General features: G+C 41.0%; 2 protein-coding genes across 2 annotated transcripts; both read left to right on the top strand.

Moving 5' to 3' along the window:
• The first annotated feature begins 4,297 nt into the window (after positions 1-4,297).
• LOC139463396 (calcium-activated chloride channel regulator 1-like) lies at positions 4,298-17,365 on the top strand. The gene is made up of 13 exons (XM_071244688.1): positions 4,298-4,515; positions 4,779-5,082; positions 6,803-7,089; positions 8,951-9,226; positions 10,480-10,710; positions 11,217-11,400; positions 11,740-11,849; positions 12,649-12,774; positions 12,994-13,104; positions 13,711-13,978; positions 14,973-15,134; positions 16,043-16,234; positions 16,533-17,365. Exons 1-13 carry the CDS (start codon positions 4,372-4,374, stop codon positions 16,859-16,861), a joined length of 2,724 nt encoding a protein of 907 aa, XP_071100789.1. The 5' UTR covers positions 4,298-4,371; the 3' UTR covers positions 16,862-17,365.
• A 1,811-nt stretch (positions 17,366-19,176) lies between these two features.
• Positions 19,177-19,752, top strand: LOC139457162 (sphingosine 1-phosphate receptor 3-like). Its single transcript, XM_071238588.1, has one exon. It carries the CDS (start codon positions 19,177-19,179, stop codon positions 19,750-19,752), a length of 576 nt encoding a protein of 191 aa, XP_071094689.1.
• Positions 19,753-22,184: the final 2,432 nt, after the last annotated feature.

Here is a 22,184-nt window from a genome sequence, read left to right as displayed (position 1 = left end):
GTTTATATATGGGCCCAGCTGTCCCAGGTAGTTTGAATTTTAGTGATAGCTACTGATCGTAGTAGGGTTGGGTTTTCTCTTTTAGTGACTTCTGATGTTAAAGCAGTGTCAACTTTGGGAGTTTGTAAAGTCCAGGGAGGGTGTAACCCTTTGTAGTGACTTTCTGGAGGCTGAATGTCATCGCAATTGTGACTTCGAATGAGTTCACGTACTAATATCCCAGATGGCTTTAGTGAGGGATTTTTTCGAGCTAGGGCTTCATCTCGAGCGTTTTTGTCTTGCCATATCTTTTTAACCAAAGGGTTTGATGTTCGTCCCCAGAACGATAATATTGCCTGCTCTCTTCTTAGTTTCAATGGGAGTTCTCCCGTTTCTACTTGTAGTGCTTCTAGTGAGGTGCCTCTCGCTGCTCCTGTGGCCAGCATTAGGGCTTTGTATTGTATTCTGTCTAGGCGCCTCAAGACAGTATTTGATGCTGAGTGAAAAGCCTCACAACCATAGTCAATTTTTGATCTGATAAGAGCTTTGTAGAGGTCCAGCTGAGTGTCCCTCGATGTGCCCCAAGATGTGAAATTGCCCGTAGTATGTTCAGGTCTTTTTGACATCTGTTTTCCACATATTCTATATGCTTGCGCCAAGTGAGGTGTTGATCAAGGATAACTCCAAGAAATATTGCAGATTTTTCGAATTTGAATCTACCTATATACCACTTTATAGTGGGCAGGCCCATGGGCGACATAGTGTAAATATTGAGTTTTTGAACAATTTCTTTTTCATTTTTTGTTCCTTGGTATGTTCCCATGAAAACAGCATGTTTAATTTTGTAAATACCTTTGACCGAGACTGGGCAAAGACCGTAGACTTTCTGGACTATTGGGTTTCCAGAATTAAAATGGGACGTGTTTTATAATTTCGTCCACGTTCAATTTCTAAATTCTAAACTATTTTTGTTTTCGATAAATTCACTGACATTTCCCATTTACAACAGCAATCATGCAAGATATTTAACTTCATTTGTAAGTTGTTGACAGTAAAAAAGTATGCATACATTCCGGATGTAACTGAACACCGAAACGACAATTTTGTTCCATTTCGGTAACCAATTCGTTTATAAAAAACTGAAACAAAAAGGGACTAAGCATACACCCTTGCCTCACACCCATGAAGCACTCAAATGTACCAGATACTCAGTTGTTTGAACGAACACAAGCTTTTACATTACTGTAGATGGATTGTAACATTTTACCCATTTTAGAACTCAAACCATGTTTGTACAATAGCTTCCATAGAAGATGACGCTAAATGGAGTCGAATGCTTTAGAGAAATCAATAAATGCTACATACAATTTGCCTCCTTTACGTGAAAGATAACGCTGAATGACAGAGTTTAAAACAAAACAGTTATCAATAGTTGAATAATCTTTTCAAAATCCCGACTGACATTCAGATATTTTGTCAAGTGTTGCAGCCCAATAACACTAGTTGTCTGTTCAGAATAGATGTAAAAACTTTACTGAGGATACTCAGGAGGCTTATAGCTCTATAGTTATCAGTAACAGGGGCGTCCCCTTTTTTATGTATGGGATAATTATCCCAGTTGCCCAACATTCCGGAAAAACACCGTTTTGGTAAATGCTGTTAAATAATTATGATTTCTAAATAAGGTATTATAACAGCGGACGAATATTTTAGATATTCACTAAGAATGTCATCAAGACCAGCTGTTTTATTATTTTTCAGGGCATTGGTACTTTCAAAAAGTACGGATCTGGTGATTGGAGAATCTAATATGTCAAGTGTTAGTTCTTGCACATATTCTGGACATGTCACTATGTCCTCCACCTCACCAAGATCATCCTGAATACCCATCTGTTCGGAATACAGCGACGAGAAATAGTCCCCCCCAGTCTTGTATATCAATGGGGTTGGGGCGTTGCGGTCGTCCAGACACACGCCTTATCATGTCCCAGAAACGTTTTGAGTCTCCCGCTGCAGCATTTTCCGGGTCACTCCTTTTACATTTTGCATATTAATTGGTCCTTCTTTATTCTACATAGTGATCTGTATTCATTGCAAACTTTGTTATACTTAATAAGAATTGAGTTATCTTTAGTTTTTCTAAACGCATTTAAATAATTGCACCGTTTATATTTTTTACAGAGACATTCATCATCATACCACGGTGAATGTCTATAGTTATCGCTCACTCGTAGAATAGCATCAGTTAATAGCACGACTGCACCAGACACGTCTGTGAGAGAATATATATCCGTATTTTGACATTACATTTCGCGGATCGGGCCGCACGATTAAACTATCAATTGACGAAATCTTCAGAGCATCTATAATCACCATATTGTTCGCGGATGTACAGTTACTACAGCTCTAGACATCTCTATGACCATCTTGTTATAACATCACAGATGAGCCCTATCGCTGCATGCATCTCTACCACCGTCTTGTAATAACATCAAAGTTAATCCATGTACCTGTATGCATCTCTACCACCGTCCTGTAATAACATCACAGTTAATCCATGTACCTGTATGCATCTCTACCACCGTCCTGTAATAACACCACAGTTAATCCATGTACCTGCATGCATCTCTACCACCGTCCTGAAATAACATCAAAGTTAATCCATGTACCTGCATGCATCTCTGCCACCGTCCTGTAATAACATCACAGTTAATCCATGTACCTGCATGCATCTCTACCACCGTCCTGTAATAACATCACAGTTAAACCAAGCACCTGAAAGCATCTCTACCACCGTCCTGTAATAACATCACAGTTAATCCATGTACCTGCATGCATCTCTACCACCGTCCTGTAATAACATCACAGTTAATCCATGTACCTGCATGCATCTCTACCACCGTCCTGTAATAACATCACAGTTAAGCCATGAACCTCTATGCATCTCTACCACCGTCCTGTAATAACATCACAGTTAAACCAAGCACCTGCATGCATCTCTACCACCATCTTGTTATAACGTCACAATTCAGCCATGAACCTGCATGCATCTCTACCACCGTCCTGAAATAACATCACAGTTAATCCATGTACCTGCATGCATCTCTACCACCGTCCTGAAATAACATCAAAGTTAATCCATGTACCTGCATGCATCTCTACCACCGTCCTGTAATAAAATCACAGTTAATCCATGTACCTGCATGCATCTCTATCACCATCTTGTTATAACATCACATTTATGCCATGTACCTGTATGTATCTCTACCATCGTCGTGTAATATGTGGGGCGGTCGGGTAGCCTGGTGGTTAAAGCGTTCACTCGTCACGTCACGTTCGATTAGGACTTTTTAACAAGCTAACCTGTTTTGTTATGCGCCTGGAGATCTAGATCCTGTCTTTACCCACAGGCAGTAAACAGTCACTTCCTCAGCATGGCATGGTGTGTTATCGTTTATTCTACAGACCAAAGAAGTTCAAAGGTTTGGGAACTATGAGCAGTACTAGACTTGTCAATCAAGAGTACACGTATTTTATCGAGCAACACAACAATGCACATTTGATAATGCTCACATCACAATTTGATGCTATATTATGTAAATGATCACATCCTTGTATTATTGTTTGTTCAGGTGAATATTTGACTGACCTACAGGCAGGGGTGTGGCTGTCTACAGAATATATAAGATAGAAGGGCAGGCTGAAGGTCATATGCATATCTACAAACATTACTACATATACAATACGATCACCAGTGACATGAAATGTCTATATTATTAATTCAAAGTATTAATTCGTCTCTTGTGATGTAAGCATGTTGTATTGCTACATATAATATGTGTACTCTTGATGCTCTCGATGCCTTCTCACAAACACACCGTGCCATGCTTATGTGCATTTTCGTATAATAATTGCTTCATAGAATACGTGTACTCTTGATTGACAGGACAAGTACTTTCAGGTCCATAAAACAGATATTGACTACGTATTAAGTCCTAAACTATAAAATATGACCACTTCCATACATTAATATTTTGTCAATGAGCAAAATCGTCCACTACTAATCTGTACATGGCCACAGGTGTGCGTTGATGTTTTGTATAATGATCACGACCATGCACTAATATGATGTAAATGTCCAACATCGTTCGATAATCCTTACCAGAACACACACCTACGACCCAAATGTCGCTACGCAAATGCACAGTATTACATTAAAGAAACGTAATATAAATGAGATAAAGAGAGAACTTGACCTTATTTCTAAAATTATTTACAAGTGTCTGAGCATTACGTTATCAGCCTAGGCTACATTGAGAGTCGCATGTTGGTAGTTCCACGCTAGTCAGGAAGGGTTACTACTACATCTAACGCTAGATTTGTGTCAACGCTATGCTTCTCCTATTGTTGCTGTGTGCATGTGGACTGCCATGGCCTTCGGGGACGCTGGAGCTGATCAACAACGGCTACGAGGACTTTGTGGTTGCCATCAACGAAGACGTGCAAGAGGATACGGGGTATTTTAACCAGATAGAGGTAGGACATAGGTTGATTGTAAGAAAACAGTCGCAAAGATCCGCTGACCGGATGTTCGAATTCAAACTTCGACCCGACCAAAATGTAAAACATCTGCGACCTGTATTTAATTTATTTCCTCCTTTAACTGACAAACACTGATATAACTTTATTGCAGAGATTGTGTCGAATGAAAGTCCTTTAGATAAGATAATATATCATGCAGGAGTTTAAAGCAGAAGAGACTATTATTCTGGGTTGCATTCCTATGCCTGCATTTGCAGTACATCATGACAGAAGCATCCGCATATTTGTATCTGGCCACCCGTCAGAGGGCGTACATACGGTCTGTCACAGTTCTTGTGCCTAACACTTGGAGTGACAATCACGTCAAATACACTGACCCAGGGGACGAAAGTTTTGACAACGCACACGTCAGGATCGACAAGGCTAACCCCACGCAGGGCCACAACCCCTACACCTTCCAGCCAGGCCAGTGTGGTGACCCCGGTCAATACATACACCTGACCCCCGAGTATGTCATGGACACCCCGGGTATAAACAGGGAAATAAACTGGGGGAACCCTGGTAAGTCTTTATTTCCGTTGAATAATAAGCCTAAATTAAGCAATGAATACTATGTGAGTAATACATTACGCCGCATTTAGTACTCTCAGAGATTTACACATATGGGGAATCGAACCGTTGGTTGGACGAGCCAACACTATCCCCACTGGGTTACCAAATGGCCCGTAGTTTTGAATGGACTGAAATAGAAGTAGAAAGTTGGAGCCGGCTGAGATGATAATAAGGCCTCATAATGAAGATTTTGTCCGAATTGGACCACAATACTTTGTTTTTGAAATAAGTATTCCTCATTCATCACATTTCTATTCAATAAAAAATAAAAAGTCCTTTCCCCCTTCATTTTACGAAAACGTTTCACGAAATATTTTTTTTATGCAGCCAAGGATGATTTGAGTGTGTACTGAACCAACGCGTTTGTTTGTGTGTTCTGCTCATTGGAGCTAGTATCCATAGTTTCAACTGGAAATAGTCAAACATGACTGAATCAAATTAAGGTTCAATGTAATTAAGCCGAGAGTACATGTATATGTACCATGCACATATTGCTTATGTCTCAACGTTACAAGAGGTATGAGATTTTTTCTGTTGTAAAGGTTTCTTGTATTACATATGTGTTTCTAATCGGGAACTGTAGTAATTAAAACACATGTGCTTACAACGTCCCAAGTAAAGTAGCTGAAGTGCATACTACTTTCCCAATACGTTACACAGAGGCACGGTTACAGCATTCAATTTTGGGGCATTGCGCGTTCTCCTAATGTCCTTGTACAGTATTGATTTGTTTTTTCCCAACCACAAGAGATATCATTCAGTCGGAAGTGTATATACCTTCTTCTTACGGTATCTGGGGGCATTAACTTTTCTGCTTTAACGTTGTCATGCAATAGACATGTTTCCTCCGTACCGGAATGGATGTCATAAAACCGGAAGTGCATATAACTTTTTTATTTGAGGGAGCTAGAGGCATAGGCATTTCTCGTTGATATTATACTGCATTTGTATGTTTCCCCCAGTCAAACTGACTTGAAATGATGTCATTAGAGTAGAAATAACAGTTTCCTCATTGTTTCAGTGGTATTCTAATCTGGATTGAGGTTGTAGTACTTGTGTATTTCACCAAACAGAAGGTAATGAGATCAGATCGGAGATGCGTGGTGGCACGTAATGATTTCAGGCATTACAGATACAAGTTGAAGCACATCGGGACATGCGGAATTATACAGGATTATTGAACACATCTGTCTCTTGGGTATATTTTTAGGTGCAAGGCATATAAAATCAAAAAATATTTCTGAGGGACTTTGACGAAGAACTTTAAATCATACGTGCATTCTGATTGGTTTGTCGTATTTTCGCACATAACATTCATCGATGGGGGGGACGAGTCTTCTTGCAGGTTACGGAAAGGGGCGAGTGGTGACGAATGGATTTCAGGGGCCTTCTAGAAACGGCCGGGATTGGCCTGCTTCAGGTTGTAGAGGATTTTGTAAACATTTTTCGAGTTTATTTAAATAATCCATCGGCGATAAGAGAAGGTGCAAATCCCCACAATTCTCCGTGAAGAGTCTCTGTTAATTGTCGTACTTATAGTTGAGATGCTATGGAATGTCTTCTCGGGGATGTAAAAAAACCCGTTTTTACAGTATAAAGGAAATAGGAAAGTTATCAATGGCATGTCTTGCATCATTTTTGACACTATCAATGCAACTCTCATTGTCAGGTCGGGTAGTGGTTCACGAGTTCGCTCATCTCCGTTACGGTGTGTTTGACGAGTACGGCACCCCAGGGGATCACCAACACCCAGCGTTCTACCTGTCTGACAAGGGGAAGATTATTCCAACGAGTTGCACCACGGAAGTTACAGGGAACATCCGAAATAGTCACACGGGAGGACCGTGCAAAGTGAATACGACAAACAACATGCCTGAGGATAACTGCGACTTTATCATCAATGAAACTGGAAGTCCAGCCATTGCGTCCGTGATGTACATGCAATTGTTGAAAAATGTAAGAACATTGACAGGAGTGAGTGAGTGAGTGAGTGAGTGAGTGTTGTTTTACGCCATTTTCAGCAACATTCTAGCACTACCACGGTGGGGACATTATAGGAGGTATGATCCAATGGCGGGTCCCCAGTCTAGATAATCCGTCGAAACATTAAAATTTAGCGTAAAGGGCGAAATACCTGCAAAACATATATGAAAGGACCACAGAAAATCAGTGATGACAGCAGGTGTTCGCGAAAATGGTAAGCATGTCCTGTCCATCCGGTAACATCCGCCATACACACACTTTGCATAGAAAAGTAAATATTTACCGCCTGACGCCGCACACGTCAGTGCTCCTGTGGGCGATGAACCAGGAAATCTGGTTCCACGACACTGTATTTTTTGTTGAAATTAATGAACACGATATGTTAATTTTGAATTACGTCTGCTGTGTATAAGTGCAGAGATTTTGCTTCTTATAAGTAAAGAAAACTGTTTAAGAAATATATGCATTTTGCAACTCAGTAATAACATTTCTGGTTGAGTGCAAAGCAAAAGTTCTCTATATTACCTTCAATTGGCAATGGAATCACCCAATGTAAAATGAACACGATCTGATTGTAGCCTTTTGTTAGACATGACAAGTGTCTTAGTTTTTATTTCGAAACATAATAAACTACGTATATTTTTCACTTTATTCAGAAACAACTTGTCATGTGAAATTTAACTGTGGGTTAATCATGAAATTTATATTTACTTTAGTTGGCTGTACCATATCCCAGCCCCACGGCTTCAGGGGAGAGTTGTCTTGCCATGTGGTCAATATTGATGCAGTGTTTCGAGCCAAGTATCTTTTGAAGAACATGAACTCACTTAATGTTAGACATTGTTACACGTCACTTCTATAGAAAAATCCAAGTTCTACTTAATCTTCTGAAAGTGGCACTGAGGAGTTGATATGATGAATAAAGGGAGATAACCCTTTGTATATGCATTTTCAATATTACAATGAATGTAGCGTTTCGGTGTAGTGAGTGAGTATGGTTTTACGCCGCTTTTAGCAATATTCCAGCAATATCACGGCGGGGGACACCAGAAATGGGCTTCACACATTGTACCCATGTCGGGAATCGAACCCGGGTCTTCTGCGTGACGAGCGAACGCTTTAACCACTAGGCTACCCGACCGCCCCGTTTCGGTGTAGATACTAACACTGTTATCAAGCAAGTGATGTACAGACATATGAACTAGCAAGGTTATATACTTGTGACTTCTTTCAGTGGCATTTAGAAGTTGGAGTGATGAAGTAAGACGAGTTCTATGGATGAACAACTTCTTTATTACAATTAGTGCGACGTTTCGGTGTAGATCCTAACACCTTTATCAAGCAATTGATGATAATGGTGTTAGGGTCTTACTTTATATTCTTGTGGATAATTGATTCTTTGAAAGGCATTTAGAAGTGATACACAGGAAGAGAATTTTTGGATGTCAACTTCTTTTATAAAGAACACGTCGTTACGTCTGTTTTAATAGTGTCATAAAAGAGATTATTAGCCTCGTGCTTGACTGTATCGTAAATGTCATATATTAGGAATGATAGAAATGTGCATTATGCTCGCCAAAGGATCGATTAAATCAATTTATTTCCTACAATATGATGCTTACGACAAGGAAACACTGTTGGCTTTTATTCAACGGGGGGTAACAATGAGAGGAGTACAAAGTGCTTGGACCGCCAGTTGTGCTTCAATTTAACCAACTTGTCACTTGTTACAATGTTAATATTATCTGGATGTCATCAAGTACATAAACACGTTTCATCAATATATATTTATATATGTCCTTATTATCACTGAATCGACCAAACTTGATTTCAGGTGACCCATTTCTGTGAGAGCATCACCACAGATCCACATCTACAGCACAACCCTGACGCCCCAAACATGCACAATAAAATGTGCCCTGGTCGAGGAACGTGGGATGTCATTAAGAATCACCCTGACTTCCGCACCTCTAACCCCTCGCGACCCATCCACGCCACCGCTCCCACATTCAAGTATATGTACAACAGGAGAGGCTACTGGTTCGACGGGACAGAGAAGTGCGGGAGGAGAGTCGTGTTGCTGCTTGACCTGTCTGGGTCAATGAAGAAGGTTCGTTTCTTTAGAATACATGCTCACAAACAATACAACACAAAATTGTAGTCCCTAGCTTGAGCGAAATCTCGCCACTACAACGAAGTTACAGTGGTATTAAAGAAACCAAAGAGTATTGATGTCAGGAAATATAACTTTTGCCATATAGTGCAAATTGTTGTTCGTATCGAATGGCTACCGTTATACATAAACATAAAACTCTGTTTATGTACCCCCCACCCCTCCCAAAAAACCGAAACGCATATTTGGTTTTCAAGAGATTCATTCTCTGACTTGAAAGGTTTGGAGTGCATGCGTGTGTGTGTGTGTGTGTGTGTGTGTGTGTGTTTGTGCGTGCGCGCGTGCTTGCGTGCGTGGACGTGTCTGTGTGGAGTGGATAGCAGCAACATTTTAACATGTGCTTGGCACGTGACTATCTCAAACACGGCAGAAAAGCCTAGTACCGTGTACCTTTGAATCCTTGTAGAATAGCTTTCCATTAGTCGTTTCTTCCTGAAAGCATGTCGTGCTTGCTGTAAATCCATGGCCCTTATTGAGGTTGACGTAAACTTCCCACAGATGCTCAGTTGGGTTGAGATCCTGAGTGCTCTGGAAATTAGTCTGTCTACAGACACGTTATGTATGTGGACGAGCATTGTCATGCTTAAAAATGGAAGATAATTAGTGTTGCCATATTACTGATGTCGTCCCGAAAATCGGGATATTGTGCTCTGGCCAACGTTGAAGCTTGCCGTTGAGCAAGTGTTTCACCAGCTTCAAATCTACTAATAGCGTTATTTCTCACAATATTACTGCGTTAACGGAATGATTTGTGAAAATGATATGTCATAAACTTGCCCAAGAAACCCGCCACTCAGTCCATCACTTGCAGAATGAAGTCTGAAGACAGTCACCGAAACACTTTAAACTTTAGATCCCAAACACAACTATGATACCCGTATGAAATAGACACCATCGAATTCTTGTTTGTTAATTTGTAGCAATAATCAAACATGACTGTATACCTTTTTTAGCCCTACATTTTCTTTTACTGTATCTGAAAGGAGAAACCAAACAATTGTGTTTTTTCACAATACTTCTTTCTAAGGACAATTTTTGTTCTAAAACCAGAGGCCAAATTTCCTAAAATAATATCCAATGGTCGATCCATTATCTCTCTCTTGTCCTTACACTTCACGTTTGTGAAAACGGCCGACACAATCATGATACCATTAGTTCAACACTTATTCAAAGTTGGGACGCTATTGCAGAATGACAGGTGGTTCAAGCAAAGACAGACAGCTGACAAATTCATCAATGACATCCTGCCCATCGGGTCAAATGTTGGCGTGGTGACCTTCTCAGATGATGCTCATGACTGGACACAAATAACCCCACTAAAGGACGAAACTATAAAGAAACAGGTTGCCGGTGGACTACCGCAATATAAAGATGTGAGAGGCGGTACAGCAATTGGGCTGGGCATCCAGCATGCCTTGAATGTGAGTAACTGTCAAAGACATATTGAACGACGGAATTGAGTTATTGTTGCTTCCAACACCTAACCTATATCATGTCCAGCGTTTATGTTAATTTTGCTGTGTGATATAAATGTCTTACACTCAAGGAAAATTGTGTCAATCCAATCCCACTGGCCGCCCGATCCATTACTGTGTGTAAGTGACGGGTTCCACTGGTTGGACAGGGCATGATTATTCTTTTCGCAAACACGTGCTGTCTTCACTGAATTTTAGTTGTCCAGTCATATAATTTACACCAGGTTTTTGCCTTTAGAATCAATTCTGTTATTCTCTGGCGTTGACATTATATTATATTTGTACTACAAGAAGGGGTTGCTGGGGACATATTCCAACCCGGAGCCTAAAAAAGGGAAGGGGGTTTCAAATCAACTTGTGGTATATGCATTTTGTATCATAGGAATGTGTTTTGCATCATAATTACATTAAGGTTATACGGTATTTTAGTGTAAGATTACAATACACAATAGATGCTCGGCAAGACTGGTGACTCCAAAACGGGCCGTATTCTGCTGATGACTGACGGTGAGGAGAACAGGGCTCCATATGTGGCCAGCATCATGGAGGACATCCTGGCTTCAGGGGTCGTGGTGCACACAGTTGCGTACGGCAAGCAGGCATCCAAGACGCTCGAGGACGTGTCGTCTCAAACAGGTGCTTCGACGTGTGCGATAATTGTTAAAATACTTGTTTCATTGGATGATGATGGTTACTTCATTTTACGAGCGGTTCCTCTTGAGTCGATTCTCACTTGGTTTTTTCCAAACAGTTTGTGTATTTGCCGACATCTGATCAGTTGTCAAAACGGTGTTAAGTTGGATTTGAAACCTGGAACTGTTATAGACTTTTCACAGAGATTGCATACTCTTCCTGATCTTTTTTCCAGTCCAAATTTTGGCAAAAGCCATAACATCAGATTCGGTACTATAATTCCTCGAAGCGTTCTTTAATATCTAAATTAGACCATACAGTACACACGTTTTGTGCCGACAGGGGGACTGTACGCGTATTTCTCTGAGGGTAACGCCTCCAGTAGTTTAGACTCCTCCATACAGAGACTCTGGGGCGACGTGGCAGTGTGTAAGGAGCGGAGGCAGATTGAAGTACGTGCCCAGTCATACATCAAGACGATTTGGATCATCGCCTTCGTAGGAATTCCTAAAACATAACAGTTCAAAATGATTTGGTTTTTTACTACATATAGCTTAAAACATACACACTATTTGTATCAATTATTTTTCTTCGCTTGAAGAGAAATTGTGTTCCACGGTCTACTCCTTGTCATGACATTCTAATCTGGCCAGCTGCAGGAGGGCAGACAAAACACTGTGACGGAATCATATTAAAAGGAGGCGTTTGAAACGGGCACTATTTGGCCAAAATGAAATGGCAAAGTCAAAGGACTCACTATAGTTTTCAAAAGATTTTATAGTGAACACGTGAACACATTACCAAACATGACGCTTCGGTGACCAAAATGATATAGTGTTTGTTTACACTTCACTTGTCTTTGGGGCGGTCGGGTAGTCTAGTGGTTAAAGCGTTCGCTCGTCACGCCGAAGACCCGGGTTCGATTCCCGACATGGGTACAATGTGTGAAGCCCATTTCTGGTGTCCCCCGCCGTGATATTGATGGAATATTGCTAAAAGCGGCGTAAAACCATACTCACTCACTCACTTGTCTTTGCGTGTGTTTGTTACGGGTGCCACCGATTGATCAGGAAACGGTCACCTTTTCGTGAACACCGGGTATCATCACTATTTCATAGTGATTAATATACACATGCTTATGATATAGTCGGAATCATGTATGGTGTCTGCTTTCAGCAGAGATTTCTTATGATTATGGAAAGGGTTTTGTCGCTCGTATATCATCATGATCGTTTTTCAATTTTCCTCAAGATTTACCGCTCGAGTACTGAATTACTCTCCAGCAACTTCGACTACAGTGGGAACGTGGACATAGACGATACCGTTGGTCTGGACACAGTATTTGTTTTCACTCTGCCAAGAAAAGCCAATGTTGATGTATGAATACATTCTAAAATTCACCATAACAGCAAATACACATTAAAACGCTGAATTTCAATACTTTTTTGTAAATACATTTGCATTTTTAGACAATCGAGAATATAGACAATACATATTGCTAAATCTAACCACTAACTATATAAATGCATTGTTATTTTTAGAGCTTATTGTAATGTTTTATATCAAAACGGTTGAGTGTATTTATTATGTGAACAGGTTCGGCTGCGAAGCCCGGGCGGACATGTATACGACAGAAGTTATTCCGGATACCACCATGACCTCATAATCAACATCGTCAGATTTAAGCTACAGATACAAGCTAATGAGGTGCTGCGACCTGTGTGCTAGCATAGAACATAGGGAGCTTTAAAAGGTTTCATACATATACAATAGAATGCATTTGTTGTGATACAATTAAGTGTGTAATAATTTTTATTCTACCTGCCACGTTCATATGACAACATTGTAGTCAAGATGAAATGAACAGAACGACTATTTTTTAATAGCTGTGAATAGGTATTTTGATTTCAGACTGAAATTTCAGGGTGGGGTGTGGAGGCACGCTCGGTCCAGCCATCTAAGGCGTCGCTATTCGCTGTGGGTTCGAATCCCGGTCCCCCCGGTTATATTTCTAGGTTTGTCAGCACCATGCCCATGCTCTAGGGTTTCAGTAAACTGTTAAACGTCAGTGCATACTCCAACATCAAGCTGACACACCGTGATATAACTGGAATACTGTTAAAGGCTCACTCAAATATTGCGATGCGCTTGAACAGTTAACACGAGTTGTTTCTCATAGTATTGTTGCAGTGTATTCCTACTTAACATTAGTACAAACAATCGTTCAAATGTATGTAATGCCCATGTAATGAATAATATCAACTAGGTATTGATACGCTTTATTGCGTAAATTGTTTGGTATTTGATGTTCAGACAGGCTTGTGGACCTATACTGTGCGCAGTTCAACAGCGGGACCGGAAACCCTGGGAATAACTGTGACATCAAGGCCACGTGACAGACATGGCAGCTATGAGTTCCTGACATGGCTAAGTGACACCAGCGTAAATGCCACGTCACCTCCGGTTGTGTATGCGCATGTGCACAAAGGTTACTCTCCTGTTATATACGCAGATGTCAGAATATCTATTGAAAAACCTGGTGGTCAAGTTGAGGTTATCCAACCATTGGACAATGGAATACGTGAGTCGTATGTGTTGCATATTCGTGGCTGACATCAGTCTGCGTAGTTTGGTGGTTTTTACGCCACCCCATTTGAAGATCCTGGTTAGAATTGGACTTTAGCAGTACATGCTTTATCCAATTTGCCCAGATCGGTGCTTGTGAAGTCAATCACTGGATTTGGTCCAGGCCGATTATTTGCAGGTGAGGTGAGGCGAAATTGGGGTTAACGTCGCGTCCAAAAACATTGCACTTATATTGCGACGTGCATGCACTGGAATAGTTGGAATGTTGCTGAGTGCAGCGTTTTACAAGAAACAAAACAAAACCAGCCGTTCAGTCATTATTTTGGTATATAAAGTCCGGTATATTATATCATTATGTTGTATTGAGCGTAGAGCTTAATGAAGACGGGTACAACAACAAGAAAACAAACAAAACGTTGCTACATAAGCGTATAAGTGCAATAATCTTAGTTAAACCCCATTTCACCTCACTTATTGGTGGCACAGGTAGTCCAGTCGCCTCAGTTACACAGTTGCCTTTGCATCACAAGGATCCATTCATTATGGGTTAGAATCGCAATCCTCCTCATCATCCTTGCTCTGTAAGATGACGTGACACTGGCGTTTAACGAGGGCCGTTTTTCCGAATGACGATACCGAGAATCGAATCACAGACATTCCGCGCTCCAGGCATGCCCGGTCGGCATCAATACTAGTAAGAGGCAATGAATCTTCATATATCATAGACAACATAAGCACATGGCAAATGAGATGATTGATACATAAATGATGGTCTTTCGTTTGGGGAAATTAGTTTAATTATCCGTGAAGAGGTAATGGAGTCGAGTCCCAAATTCACCTCGTCTATGTCCATTCACCTTTATCAACACCAAAGATATAAACATTCACTAAAAAAGTTATTCTGCGTTTACCTACCACGAAATAAGACTAAACGATTCCACTGCTGTACCTGTTATCTGTACTTTCAATAGACATTTTAAATACACCAGCTCCTGACAACACTAGAAACGACGGTGTCTACTCCAGCTATGTGATCGCCTTCGACTCAAATGAAAGGTACTCTCTTGACGCTAAAGTCAGCAACGTTCCTGGAAAGACATTCGTCGTTGTCGCTGCTGATGGATCAGGGAGAGCCTTCTCCAGACTTAGAAGTAAGATAATGCAGCCAGTATTAGGGCATATCGTCCACACAATACCAATTATACATCGATCCAGTAGATGCGTGTAGGTAATGTGTAGTACGAGGGGTGTTGCTACGTTCTGAGTGACACATAGAAAGACTTGACCTAAAGTAGTACGAGGGGTGTTGCTACGTTCTGAGTGACACATAGAAAGACTTGACCTGAAGACATTAAAGTGATTTTTTTTCAACATAATCCCCTTGCACATGTCCCATCGATTTGTACCACAGTTTCGTGGAAGTCCTCTTGTCTGTCCAAAAACTTCTTCACATCTGTTATGACGTCATCGTTCGAGTCGCAATGGGTTGCTGTTAGACCTTCTTGATGCTCCGTGTATAGTCTGGCCTTTTGGAAGATAGTCCAACAAGATCAAACCCTCGGCATCTAAGAACACAGACGACATATGATGTCAAATCCTTAAATTGTTTCTACTGTTGTTTGGAATCAGGCTGGAAGTTGTGAACCCAGGTGAGACCCATTGCCACAAATCGGATGACCTTCCGATGCATTTTGCATATGATCATCACATTTCGTCTGTGGGGGACGTTTTAACCTCTAGGTGGAGCCTTCTACACCTTTTGTGAACGTTGCCCAGCATCGTGGGTGTGAAGGCTCAAAGAGGATCATGTTGAAACACAATTAGCAACAAACTCCATCAATGTGGTCCATCATACGAACACGAATGAGTGTGCGACCTTCATACGTTCTAACACGATTTAAGGTAAAAAGTTAAATCGTGTTCATTCGTGTTCAGATTCGTGAATGTGAGATAGGGGCTTTAGCCTCAGAACATTGTCAACCTTCGTAACACGTGTCCTGTTAACCGCCTATCGGTGCATTTTAAGATAGAGTAGTCATTCCTTGTGACATTTCCCCAGAGAGAAATTGGAGGCCCGCCTTGCAGTTAGTAAGTACCAACTTCAGCCGGACCTATTCCCCCGGGGTTATGGATGCTACAGGGGTCATCACCGGGCGGGACCGCATACCCCCTGCTATTATAAAGGATCTGAGTGTCGAGGCTGTTAGCGCAGAAACATGTACCTTCACCCTGAAGTGGACTGCGCCTAGAGGTAAGTCTGGCTACAGTCAGTAATATTTTAGTTATATCACGCTATCCTGTCAATAATATACTCTTGGACTGACAATACAGGTGTTTGTGTCATGATCACCATGCCACACAATCAATTATTTCTCTCTATCCGAACCAGACCGCTCAATCCAATGTGGTTGCCTTTAACGGCAAGCAATAGATCTGGGGATCTAGCCTTACCCGGGGTTATGAAACACAAGCTAGGTAGAATAGCATGGTATTGAGGAATGAAATTAACTTTTTAGAGATATATACTTCTAGTATGCCTTCCATTTTAGCTGCACGCTATGAGATAAGAATTGGGAGGAGTTTTCGGGAAATGAGGGAGAGTTTCGATGAAGCAATGCTGGCAAAGGCTACGTTCCTGGATGGTCCTCTTGTACTCAACACAGCCGAGGAAGAACAACTAGTGGACATTAGTGTGCCACCACATGCGAATCTAACTACCCTCATATTTGGTGTCAAGACGTTTGATGATGCCGGACTGCATTCAGAGTTATCGAACCTGGTGTCGGGAAGTCTGAAGCCGATTTTGTTACCAGGTGGCGCTGTAAATGAGGGTGAAAGCAAATCCCAGCAACAACAAACAAAAGGTCATCATAATTAGTTCCACCATTACGGCTCTCCTGTGTTGTTTGATGCTAATTTTAATAGTCAATGTGCTCAGAAAAAAGAAAATACAGAAACGTTAGGTCAGCACAAAACACATAATGATATCGCCCCTCCTTCAGTCGGTCAACAGACGAGAATAATTTAAAAGAATTGTTGATGACTAATATATTTGATTTATTCATACGTATGATGCCACGAACTGTAGGTTTTTTATATGCGGATTCAAAATGGGTGGGCGTGGTGATGGGGATGGGGATGGGGATGGGTGGTGATGTATGCAGAGATACGTACCCCCTTTTTGAAGCACACATAATCATTTAGTGAAATGTTTTTAAGCAAAACAATTTTGGCTTAAAAACGGAAATTCATTTCCGAATGAATTATTTGCAATCCTCCAGTATTTTGTTATTTTAAGTGCACACAGCCCACCACCACCGCCAAAAATCTGTATCAACGCTGCTTGGTTTTAGTATGAATAAAGGAAGAAATATTAGGATGCACGTACATTCAAACTTATTCAATAAATCATGATTCAGATTGAGTGGATGTTCTATTTTTTCGGAGTTGTTTTGATGTTTCAGGCATTATCAGAAGGGATATCCCATCATGGTAGTCGACTAGGAAAAGATTCCCGCTTGCATTGAATTTCGTTGCAAGTAAGGGGCGCACACTGTTTTGCGATCAGGTTTAATGCCTGGTCTTTTTCTATAAAGAATGACATTTCATTGCATTTTTTCGTTACTGGTATTTCAGATAAATGAGTATTTGAATCGGATTCTGGTTTGGATGCCACTGTGGGAATAGTGTAGAATGTTTGTAACACGAAGAGATGAGGATATTAATTAGACATTCTATTTTAAAGGTGACACAACCTTTCCATAGAAACATAAGATGGGTTCAGAAATTAGAGTGATCAATACCTTAAAATGTCGTTTGCTTGTCGTACGCCACACTCAGCAATATGACGGCGGTCTGTAAATAATTGAGTCTGGACCAGACAATTCAATGATTGATATCATCGGCATCGACCCACGCATTTGGAGTCAACGAGCCTGACAAGCCGATACACTTACGACTAGCTATAGCATGGGTTGCTGAAGACCTATTTTAACATGGATCTTCACAGGTCCCCTAAAATATAGTCTGATTGACACATAATTGATAAGTTCGAATATTTGAAAAAGCACAATGATAACATGCTCGAGAATAAAGTGATAAAGATATGGGGCAAGCCCATACGGAGGTGAATGAGTATGTGAGTCAGAGAGTCAGTGAGTTGGGTGAAACGATGTTTTGAACAGATACATCGTGGCATCTCAGCTCAATGTAGATTAAACCATAAAGTGATTCAGGTCGTAAATTGGCGTTCACCACGTTGGTGAAACTCCCTACCACGGGCATGGCGTTGATAAACGCACAATCAGCAAATGCGGGAACGACAAACGGACTCAACTCTTCCCAGCGATTGCGGTGCGTCGTAGCCGATTGACTCCCGCAACTGGATTAATCAGTGCTTGAATTTAACAGTTGTTTTAGTGCCAAGCATTAACTCCTGATACTAACATCATATTTATGTCTTGAAATGGATAATTAACGTGGCACGTTTTCATTAACCTAAACAATAAAACACTGATGCAGCTATAGATAGTATCTGTTAATGATCGTATAATGGTTCCGTCGTGACTGTCAGACAAAAGCACAGTTTATTTATCATCGTCGGTGATTGCATATAAGGGTAAGTTCCCCTACCTTGCTCGTATCTTGTACACACCATCAGACTTCGCAATCATGTCACTCGTGACAGACAATATCACGACAACATCGGACATCAACTTCCTTGACGGATTGGACCTATTCCAGTTGAAAGACACTATTCGATTCACATTAACATTGAACAATATCTTGCTGTGTGTTCGTCTGACGGGCATTGTACTTAATATCCTTGCTCTCTTGGTGTGGACTTCGAAAGAAATGAAATCGGTGACATCAACGTACCTTATCTCGATCGTCTGCTTCGACCTGGTGTACCTTGTGTCATACGTTGTCAGTAACATCATGATAATCTGCAATGTGTGTCTAGTCAAGCCCACGCTCTGGGTAACGGATCTTGTAATAATGGGCGCCATAAACTTCGGCTTATGTGGCTCGATCCTAACAACGGTGGCGGTATCATTCGAAAGATACATCGCTATAGCGTACCCGTTCAAAGTCAGGTTCATATGTACAACACGAGTCGCCGGTATTATGGCAGGTTTGATTTTTTGCGTGATTACGGCATATGTTACATTGGATTCTGTTCATGCGCTTGACATGTACATACCTCTTCCCCCCACGCTTGGTCTCAAGGACGTGATGAATGCCGACAACGCAACAATAACAGCCCTAGGGGAATACCCGCTCATATTATTCTCCTGTGTGTACTTCAACGCCAAAGACGTCTTAAACGACTTTCCACTGAGCCATAACATCCTGGTATACATAATACCTTCATGCCTCCTGCTCATCATCAATATCCTCATCGTCAAGAATCTCCGGACTGCCCAAAGCATCACCTCATCTAGAAACCCGGCAGCTGAGTTGGCCAAACGTCGGCTCATCAAATCCGTGGTAGCCATCAGTTGTATGTCCTTGATTGCCTACCCGACATCCTTCCTAATGTTCTTCATTAGCCAGTATCACGTTACATCTGAGGCCTCCCAATTCAGCATGATGATGTTTATTGAGGACATGGTACACGCTCTCAACAGCAGCATCAACTGCCTGCTGTACTGTCTGATTGGGAAACGATTCAGATCAGTCTTCATGAAACTCCTGTGTGGAGGCTGCCGGCGACGACAATCACGTCCTCAAAGAGCCCCCGTCTATGTCATCAGCTCCAATGACTAGAGTTCAAGTACAAGACATTAATACAACTATGTACTAACTGTGTAGGAGGCGATTTGTTCCGAGATTTTTTTTGTACATGTTCATTCAGAAAATTGGATTTGTGTATTTCTGGACTAGAGGAACAAGTATGTCTGCCCATATTTGCACTGTGAGTTATCCTAATGATACAAACATGTTGTTAAATAACCCTGTTATATATCTTCAATAGTTAACTTTATTTCTATAGACTGTAATCTGTGACTGTAATACCACGTTTTCGATTTAACTGGACGCTTTGTAGCTTATTTAAGTATTGTAATTAGTGTACTATTTCACTTTGATTATTTTAATACACTCAAACAAGCCATTCCTAACTTCGTATCTCTCTTTATTTCTTTTTTTTCCATCCCTTGCATGTGTTTGAAAGTTATCTGAAGTAGTTTGTAGGAGGTCCGAACCATCCGCAGTCCAAACAGTGATGGGCTATCGAAAATGTAAGTCGATTGTGTGAGACATGGTATGGAACTCGACGTCTTCACATTCATCTAAACTTATGTATCTGTATTTGAATCAGTATTCGAAATTGCTGCCCGCCAGGGACCGCCTCCGTGGTCTAGTGGTAGAGCGTCCGCCCGGAGAGCGGGAGGTTCGGGGTTCGATCCCTGGCCGCGTCATACCAAAAGACGTGAAAATATGACACTTGTTACCCTGTCTGGCGCTCGGCATTAAGGGGCTAAAACAAGCACTGGTCGGTTCGGAATCAGTATTCTGTGTCTGAGTTGGGTATTCATGTTAAACTGCGGCATGGTATCTCAGTGAGCTAGCACTATAAATCGGCATCAGTCCGGACTAGTACGAGCAGCCACACACACACGTGCATGCCCGTATTTTTAGTGCAATACTCTTGGACACGACGTTAAACCCCATTTCATCACATCATCAGTCATCCCGTGGCCAGTTATATTTCAGGCGGACCTGGAATTTTCGACCCTTTCACCTTATGTTCGATATATTAATATCCATCTTTGGTATGTTGAGTGTTTCCTCATCTAAATCGATCTAGTTTTCTTCTACATAAATGCACTGGACATCATCGACCAATTCATCATCAGCTGACCAATGAGGCGCCATCTGACGATGAGCAGTTAACACGGGAAGTCTGACCCTTCGTGACCCAAATGATTTTAGACGGGTTCGAACAGTTCTGGTGAACAGATACATGTTGGGAAGCCATTTTTCTTTCAGCGGTTTACTCGCAGAAAAGGGTTGTCGCCTTACAAGACGGGCTAGAGCCATGTATTCCCGTTCGGTTGTCTTTCAGGGTGGCCCTGTTCGTGGACGGTCCTTAACTTCACGTGGCTGTCGGTGTTTTCTGACGAGTCTGCTGATGACAGTATGGTCAATAGCCAAGTTGACGTCCAATGATTCCTTAATGTCATATTTGTGTCATGCATGGCAATAATTTGCGATCAGAGTGCCTCTGACAGCCTCCTGCGTGTCATGATTGTATGTGCTCACTGAACAACCAGATACTTGGCTTTTTATATACCTAACATGCATCAATATCTAGGTGCCTTTCATAAAAATTCGAGGGCGTTGTTACTTATGTCACATATTTATCCGAAGTAAGACAGCCTTGTTGGGTGATCCCAATAACTGTCAGGCCTCGGTTTGGGGAATTAGCTATTGGGAGCTAGCCTTGAAACAAGAGAGAAGAGAGCTGTGAGGTCCTTTGGGTTTATTCAAGCAAGTGTCATATCATTAAAGTTACATCAATTAATATATAATAGTGAAGTACAATGATAATGATATTTTAACACATTGTCCATCTAATAAAGGCATAATAATAAAGGCAATGTATTCAATATTGGAGTATGTGCGGTAACATTATACAACAGATGCAGTATTTACTAGAATAATAACGGTAATGCTAAATAACATTTCTTAACAGATAAATTGAGTAGTCGTAACGTTTTAATAGAGCATTTACGGTAGACTGCACAAACTGCTTAAATGAGGAACATGACATTTACTTATGAAAAGACGGTAAATAATAATATTTGTAGTTTCAGTAATAATTATCACAACATAATTTCGGCAAATACAGAAAGTAAATACTTGATCCAAATAAAGATACGAATGTACGCGGTAGAAGATATAGCTCGGTTTTAGTTAGAGTAATTATTAGTTTTAGTAGTGATTACTTTGGTGACTACGGTAATGAATCACGGCGGCTGTGTTGCTATTGACTGCGCGCATTTCCTAAATATATACGGAGCTAGACGATAACAGCTAATGGAGTGAATACGGTAATTATATACTTAAACGATGCGCGTTTGAATGTACGTTGTTAAGAAGTATAAAGGAGGAATATCACAGTATTTAATTGACTACGGTAATGAAATTGTGGTATAGGCTGTGTTGTAGCGTATGCAACTATATGAGGGACGGGA

Source organism: Haliotis cracherodii, unplaced genomic scaffold, assembly GCF_022045235.1.
Source record: "Haliotis cracherodii isolate W230 unplaced genomic scaffold, xgHalCrac1.p SCAF_1, whole genome shotgun sequence".
Classification (NCBI taxonomy): domain Eukaryota; kingdom Metazoa; phylum Mollusca; class Gastropoda; order Lepetellida; family Haliotidae; genus Haliotis; species Haliotis cracherodii.
The sequence above is the reverse complement of the archived record's forward strand: the minus strand, read 5'-3'. Positions and strand labels throughout refer to the sequence as shown.

Bases quoted from the DNA above. Each gene is read 5' to 3' on its own strand.
- LOC139463396 (XM_071244688.1), top strand. From the start codon at position 4,372: ATGCTTCTCCTATTGTTGCTGTGTGCATGTGGACTGCCATGGCCTTCG. The intron at 9,227-10,479 runs GTTCGTTTCTTT...ACGCTATTGCAG, and splicing joins TGTCTGGGTCAATGAAGAAG to AATGACAGGTGGTTCAAGCA. The intron at 11,850-12,648 runs GTACGTGCCCAG...ATTTTCCTCAAG, and splicing joins AGGAGCGGAGGCAGATTGAA to ATTTACCGCTCGAGTACTGA.
- LOC139457162 (XM_071238588.1), top strand. From the start codon at position 19,177: ATGTACATACCTCTTCCCCCCACGCTTGGTCTCAAGGACGTGATGAAT.